Source organism: Charadrius vociferus, unplaced genomic scaffold, assembly GCF_000708025.1.
Source record: "Charadrius vociferus isolate BGI_N301 unplaced genomic scaffold, ASM70802v2 scaffold676, whole genome shotgun sequence".
Taxonomy (NCBI): Eukaryota; Metazoa; Chordata; class Aves; order Charadriiformes; family Charadriidae; genus Charadrius; species Charadrius vociferus.
In genome coordinates, this window is record NW_009648661.1 from 596,695 (window position 1) to 604,464 (window position 7,770).

At 45.5% G+C, this 7,770-nt stretch overlaps 1 protein-coding gene across 1 annotated transcript in view; it reads right to left on the bottom strand.

Moving 5' to 3' along the window:
- GRSF1 (G-rich RNA sequence binding factor 1) overlaps positions 1 to 7,770 on the bottom strand; it is a 13,396-nt gene that overhangs the window by 1,773 nt on the left and 3,853 nt on the right. The window contains exons 2-9 of the mRNA XM_009886496.1: positions 7,450 to 7,594; positions 6,388 to 6,543; positions 5,920 to 6,060; positions 4,318 to 4,447; positions 1,704 to 1,864; positions 1,427 to 1,551; positions 537 to 734; positions 285 to 368 (exon numbers count right to left, since the gene is read on the bottom strand). Coding sequence (XP_009884798.1) covers positions 285 to 368; positions 537 to 734; positions 1,427 to 1,551; positions 1,704 to 1,864; positions 4,318 to 4,447; positions 5,920 to 6,060; positions 6,388 to 6,543; positions 7,450 to 7,594 — 1,140 coding nt within the window. The remainder of the gene's footprint in view (positions 1 to 284; positions 369 to 536; positions 735 to 1,426; positions 1,552 to 1,703; positions 1,865 to 4,317; positions 4,448 to 5,919; positions 6,061 to 6,387; positions 6,544 to 7,449; positions 7,595 to 7,770) is intronic.

The window sequence follows — 7,770 nt, forward strand, 5'->3', positions numbered from 1 at the left end:
CGCAGGCTGCTGGGGGGCGGCGCAGCCCCCTCTGCCAGCTCTGCCGGCGGCGGCAGGAAGGAGCTGCTGCCCCTTGCGCACCGGACTGCGCGCCCCTGGACTCGGGACTGGCCGGCCAGAGTGGCCACGCTCGGTGCCTCACCTCACCTAAGCTGTGATGAGCCCCTTCAGCCACTCCAGATTCCGGCCGTTACGCTAGCTGACATCCAAAGTATCAGAAATAGCAAGCCTGAGGCATGCGTTGCTAAATATGGAATAGGAACAAGAGAGAAGGATGCACTTACCAAATCTGAGACAGTGCCACTGTCACTAGCAGTCTTGTTTTGCCTCTGGATGTTTATTGAGGAATAATTCAATGGCACTGCACTCTGGGGAACAAGTTGAGAGAGGCAGTCTGGGTTCAGTGACTTGTATGTATTACATTCACTTCCTTTTTCTTTTTTTTTGTGCAATGCCAATACCACAGAATAGGGTAATTTGGACATCTATGCGTAAGACGATCCTTTAGCAGAGGGTGTTAATAGCAGCAGGACAACCTGTGCCAAACGACCCTGGGAGCTGAGTCTTGAGGTTGTAAGAGCCCCCTCTCTGTACTTACGCGGCTGTGACCCCTCCTTCGCCATGGCCGCCACTGCGTCCTCTTGGCTCGCAAAATGCACATCCGCTTCTCCTGTGGCATCACCGTGGGAGTTGTATTCTACCATGATCCTTGTGGGCTTCAGCGGCGCAAAAAACTAAAAAAAAAAAAGAGGAAAAAAAAAAACCCTATTAAAAACAAAGCACCCTATTAATGAGAAACCCGATTTTTTTTTTTACTCGTAAAGCCTGTCCAGCTATGGGGGGTGCTGTGTCTGAGCTCTTGCGAAGCAAAACACCCCCCTTCATCTGGGTGAAGCCCAGGCACACCCAAGCCCCCCGTCCCACGCTGCACAGCCTCCCGCCCTCTGCAAGCTCCTGGCAGAGAAATTCTTGTCAGGAACACAAATCCTGACACAGCACGGATGTGCTGTACACGTCAAAGTCATTCCGTGCAGGTACATTCGCTCTGTGATGCTGTATACTATTAAAACGAAGTAAAATTGAGATTGAAAAGATTCTGTAATTCGTTTTTGGACAATCGGTTACTCTGAAATCGAGCTAAGATTATAAACGGCTACTCAAGTCAAAGCGACGGATATTAAGACAGCCCAGGAAGCTTTAACCCATTCTTATTAACGGAGGCGAGCGCATCGCTGCTGTGCCCCGGCTACCCCGGGGAGCCTGGGACCCTCCGCAAGCTCCAGCTTCCGAACACACTCAGCCTGAAACCAGATGGCACTGAGACCTAACACGGACGCGCTAAATAAAAAATTTAAGTCGTTTCAACTGTAACAATTAATGAAGGGTTTGCATTGGTAATTTCATTCATAGTTTTACTGTTACTCACATTTATTATGTCTTGAGCACTAGTCTGGGTAGGGAAACCCCTCACATGGACAAAGTGCAGCGGTGATGAGATGTTCCCAGATTCTAAAACGGACCCGGAGTTTTCTGTTCCTTCCCTGCACAATTCTGTGGAATGGAGGGAAAAAACCCATCATTAGTGCTTGCAATTATCACCTCCCCCACGTGAAAGCTGTAGACATGCGGGGTGACGTTCACAGCAGACAGTGAGAGTAAACCGAAGGGGCCTCAAAGAACACACGCGATGGGGAGGGACTCACTGTTTTCTCTGTCAGCATCAGAGCCTCCTGTGCTGCTCAATCCCCTTTCTTCAGAAACAGCTTCATGTTCTCTTCTCACTCTGGGGTAGGTCACCATGTGCTTGTGGTAAGGCACGTGCCTTTGCATTTGATGCTTTCTACTTATGTACACTTCTATATATCTAAAATTCAAAGGAAAAGATTACGTGGCACACGTGGCACCTCTGCAAAGAACTCAAGGGTTTGTGAAAGCACCATTACTTCAGGACGTTCCTCTATCTCAGCTCTGCTCACGTACTAGGCGAGAGCGCCGTGGTACAGAATCACAGAATCTCCAAGACTGACAAAGACAATGGTCTGGAAGAATTCATGCATTTAAATTGCAGTTACGTTTATAAAAGCCCTCTTCCACTTGCGTTGACAGCCACTCTCTGGTATAAACCCACGGATTGTGAGACATTACCGATTTGGTCTGGACATAGTCTTTAGTTTACAGCCTTATGTACAGTTATTGTAGAAGGTATCAATTGCTTCCAAGTCAAAATTCTGTTCTGTCGCAGAAATACAGATTTATTTCCTCTGAAACATGTTTTCTAGTTCTTTCAGTAGTATGCATCCCTTTTGAGCAGCGCCGTACGCGAGGCTCTTTTCCCCTCATCGCATCTCTGCAAACTGCGCTATTCTCACCTCTGCAAACCCCAAATTAAAAATCAACACCCAACCCCAAAACAAGTCACTGAAACTGGCCGACACACAAGATGCACAACATCATATTAAAGACTGCAGTGGAGCCATAAGATTTTAGGAAGATTTTAAGATATGGTTATAAAAGTGGTGGGATAAAATGTGACAAGGGGTGTGTGAAAGTCATGGGTATTGCACCCCACTATGTAACGCCACGTGAAAGGACTCTAGCAAGATCCTGCTTACACCACAGAAAGAAAAAAAAAGAAAACAACCCCCTAATTGCAGGTTTAGTAAAAGTACAACATTATAATGCCTTTTTCTAATGCCTTTTATTTGTGCCTGCCTACCCCAGGCCCCGGTAACTCAGAGCTGCCTGCGCTCATCTTCCAGAGTGCCGGCAACACTACCAGCTGGGCCGCAGAAAATGCACTACCAGTGTTAAATTAGGCAATTTCCACAGCAGTGAAAGAATGACGAGATGAAGAAGCTCCAGTAAGACAAGTATCCCCCTGCAGAGGCCGAGAGAGCTCACAGCTCAGCCCTCAGGAACCCACACTCAGTGGCTGAACCCCATTTCTGGTTAAAACTCATCGTCCCGGAAGACTGAATGAGAGCAAGGTGACAGCACGTTTAGAAACCGCTCAGACTTTTGGTTAATCACACAGGAACAGAGGTGTACGAGGTCGGGCAGGTGATTCAGATCAGCTCTTCTTTGATCGTGATGAAGCAAAAATTAATGGCAGATTGAGAATTAATTAACTGCTATTGGAGGGTAGGGAAGGATGTCAGTTAATTCAATTATTTGGCACACCTACAGAGCAGCCGTTTTCTATTAATATGGGTGGGGGGACAATCACAAGGAAATGCAGACAGGGAACAGGAAATAGAAGGAAGTAGATGCTGTGTAGAAGTGATAAGGATTAGAGAGCTCTTTCGCTACGTGGTATTCAGAGAAAGAACTCAGTGGGTTATTAAAGAAAAGTCCGAAGCCTCAACAGCTTAAAAGCAATCTGTGTTTGGGGTTTTTCTCCTGACTGTAGCTCAGCATTATGAGAAGAGGAGGTATATGTTTCTGCTTGAGAAAGAGAGACTCTTGTAAGAGAGTTGTGGGGTATAGGGCTCAGTGCTCTGGAAGAAAAAGGTTAAACCTGGGTTCCTGAGGAAGCAGGACAACCCAGGTGGATGCGGTCACCAGAGAGAGAGAGACTACTGTGTGGTGTTGGCCAACAGTCAGCGTGGGAGTGGATTCAACCCAGAGGTGAGTGGTAACTGTGTTTCATACAATGTACTCTCCAAGTTGAGAACGAAGGGAAGGGTGAGGGTTGCCGAAACTGTGAAAGCACCAGGGAACCCAGTGGAAATTCGGCAGGGGCAAACGGCTGTAGGAGGTACAGGATCCCTGTGCACTTGTGACTGGGCAGGTGGTGTCTATCTAGTGTTGTCTGCTCCAAATGCCATCACCCCACTTTTGTTGGGATGAGAACTCCTTCAGGAATGCTTAAAACAAACTGAGACTTTCTCTGAGAGGCCCCAAATTCCCCTAAGATATGACCTCAGGTGGTGGCCCTGCAGTGCACAGAAACCTGCAAAAGGCTTTGTCTTCTTTTCTCTAGTTTTGACAAATTTCTAAAGAAAACCTCACCAGAGGAGGCAACACTTGAGTTACACACAGTATTTCAGAGGGTGCTATTAAAAAAAGAAATGTTTTAAGCCACAAAGTAACAGTCTGACAACATGATGAGAAAGGCTTTAGCTATAATTTCTACTTTGAATCTGAAGTCGGAGTTCTACATTTTAACGGCAATAAAGGCAGAAGCTTCCTTAATAACAATGTGAGTACAGCATAGTCTCAGGTTAGCGATTTCACCCAGTAAGAAGCAAGCTGTGAACAGCACAGCATGGTTCCACCATGTTGTTCTAACCTCGTGAACCCCAGTGAAGTACTTACCTATTTCCCATATATTCCCGGTGTCGTAACAGGGCTTTAGCTGCCATTTGAGGAGCTGCGAACTGCACGAAAGCTTCTCCTGTTCTTCTTTCTCCCCGGTAAACGAAAGCTATGTCACTAATTTTCAAACCTATGCAAGGGTGGGGCGAAAAAGGTTTTTATATCGTCAGGAACTTCTGCCATAACTCATTGACACACCTTTTTTCCTTATTCTCCTGGTTTTTGACAAGCTAATCGGGCAGCTAATAGTTCTGAAACTACTCCTCATGCTGGCCTGCGTACCTTTTTTAATTTTTTTTAACTCAAATTTAGTGTATTTAAGTTGGTTTTCAGAGAAGGCTTAATTGCCAATAATGAATTGACTTGAGGCTTCAAGTAACTATGAAAAGAAGTGAATCTAAGTTCGAGACAACAAAGAAGTCAGAACACAAGTGTTCCAGACATTTTCTCCTATTATGGTAACTTTTTCCCCATCTGTTTAAAACCCAGCTCAAACTTACTGAACTTCAGTTTTTGTACTATGTATCTTTTTGGGGAGCCTGAAATCCACTAAACGGCTCTATCTGACATGATAAGGAGTGCACACTAGGCTGAGCTCCTATTTTTTTTTTTTCAGGAATGCGTTTTTGCGTACCTCTTTGCCTTGCTAGTTTCTCAAAAGGTCTCTTCTAGCTCCTAAGAAAAATAGAAACACTTGCTGCACAGTGCTGCCCTAACCATCTCATTGGGTTAACTCTGCTACTAGATGCCTTCAAACGCATTGGAGTACTGGTTATCAACTGGGAACTTTACGATCGGTGGCCTCTGTGTTTGGCATGATGGTGGTTAGAGAGTCTCAGTGCTGTGGGACTCTGTGCGCGTGCCTACCCGGAGTGGAAGAAGTTGGGGAGAAGAACTGGTTTTGGTTTAGTCTACAACTTAAACCTTACCTAAGGAAATGTCAATTTATTTTGCAAAACCTAGAAAGGCTTCTTTCCTAATGAATGCAGGCAGCTACCGCCTGGATCGCTCCAGCACTGAGTGTGGGACGTGAGTGCACACACACAGAGACACACACACACACACTGGGCAGTACCACCTCAGCTGGGAACTGCTGCAGTTAACATCCACAACCATTAACAAGCCAGCAATAAAAAAAAAATGTTGTAAACAGTTTTAAGAATGGTATACAAGATCTAACTGTCATGATTATATATCTGTGAGTATCTACGCTGCCTTCAATTGTACTTTAATTATCATACAGGCATTTTCCCCCCTCTTAACTTTGATAAATTACGCACTGGTAGCAATTAAATTGCAGATAATAGGATTGAGGTTCCTCCTCTCTTTCCTTCCCCCACCTCAATAAGAGTGCTGCAAGTACTGATCCCAGGTTAGACCTGCAGAAAGGCAAAGGTCCAAGAAAGCCTTGTGGCCAAAAGCTTGCTCAGCTTTAGTTACTTCTAGCTGCAGGGGGACAGCAACTCCTTATGTTTCAGGTATTCAAGGCTGCTTGTGCTTTTGTGTTTTCTCTTTTGACTTAGAGGAACAAGAGCCTAGCTAAGCATCAACTAGGAAAAGTAAACGCCTCATAATCAGAAAGGACAGACTAGGCTGAGTTACCTGAGAAAAAATCTGCAATATCCTCCTCAGTGGAGCTGAACGGAAGGCCTCTGAGTAGTACGACTCCATCACTTACGGCTTGTGACTCATCCCGCAGACTTCGTAGTAAGCCCTCTACATCGCTATCGTGTACTTCAAAAACTGCAAGGAGTACAGACACAAAACAAGTTTTCCCTCACGGTATTCAGAAGGTGGCACTCTTCAAGGCAGCTTTTTCCCCTCTGCAAAACTTGACGTTTCCTCCCCCACCCCATACCCTCTGATCCTGCAATGGTGCCCCTACTACAGAAGCCACTTTGCTTTTCCTGTCCAGCCTAGAAAGTTTGGGCTTCATAGTCCTTTGTCAGCTAACTTGCTGCTTTGTTCCACATCCTGCGCTTCTCTGCACCAGCCCACTTTATTCAAGCAGTTCTTATTCACTTTCTCCTGAGTTCTCTTCCACTCTAACTTCGGTCATTTCAAACCCACCTTTCACATAGCGTGGGCCCATATACCTCAGGTGCTTTTCCAAGGCCCTCTGGACATCCGCTTTCGACTCTAGCTCGATCAAGGCATCCCCCCTGCGTCTCCCATCCCTGTTTAAGAGGAAGTGTATGCCGTTCTCACCATTTCGAATTCTACAGCCTAGAAATCAAGGAACACACGATACAGAAACATACACAATGGCATCAAACATGAGGGTCTTTTGACTGCAGAGGAAAAACTGAATATTCTGCACAGAGCCATCCCCCCTCAGTATAGCGAAATACTGTCTTGAAACAAAGGCTAGGAAACTTCTATTTCTAACCTGAACCCCAACACTCAATGCTTATCACAGAAATGAAATTGATCTGATAGCCACTGGCTTCCACATCTGTGTAACTGGATAACACGCATTCTCATTTTGTTGCTGAAATTCATTGTTTGAGTTATTTGAAAACAAAATCAAATAGTCTTCTGGTCTCTATAGCTATACTCTGCCTGCTTTATGTTCCCTTCCCCTAAGACTTCAAATTGACCTAATCAGTTTGCCTGGTTACTAAACCATTTGAAGATGGAGATCTGACAATCTAGCCTGCTCTGGGAGGATGCATCGTAATATCATAGCACAGAGGGATCAGCCCTGCAAAGGTATGTAGAAGCCCATTAAATAGGATCAGAAAGCAACACTTAAGTTTAAACTGCTAAGTAAAAACCACACCAGTATGTCTGAAGGAGAGCAGTTGGGGGGGGGGGGGGAAGCCAACTGTGCTGGTTTTAAAAAGACCCACTTTGGATTGGACTGCTTTTACTCTGGAGATGCGGACTAAGAAGGGAAAGACTTACTCAATTAAATATAAAATGCCATCAGGATGAGTTTCTAGTTACTGTCCAGCAGTTTGGACATTATTTGTTTTACGTGTATAAATCACAAGTAATTTTGCAGTGATACTAAGAACTCATGTTTCTCGGTCTAATGATCTTTACATTTTCCTTGCATTAACTAATCATTAACTACTGGGTTCAATAACATGATGCTGAACAGTTAGGCGGGAAAATTAACGCCCGTACTATCAAAAAAGGTAAGCACGTCTTCCTCGGTGCAGGAGAAGGGGAATCCTTCCGCCCTGATGAGAAAGACATTGTCATTTTCGGCCGTGGGTGACTCGGGCTCCTGCTGGGAGAGGTGACCTTCCTGAGATGGTGCATCTGTAACCTGCCAGCAAACAAACAAACAAAAAAAAAAAAGCCAAAGTGAGAAATTGATGCGTTGGGCTTTGAGCAGCGGTGGCCGTTTAGGTGCACCTTTCTGGGCAGCGCGGCGGTAAGGGGACCCTTTTGGGGTGGAAGACAAGGAGGACCGAGGGCCACTGGCTACAGCCGCCTCCCCCA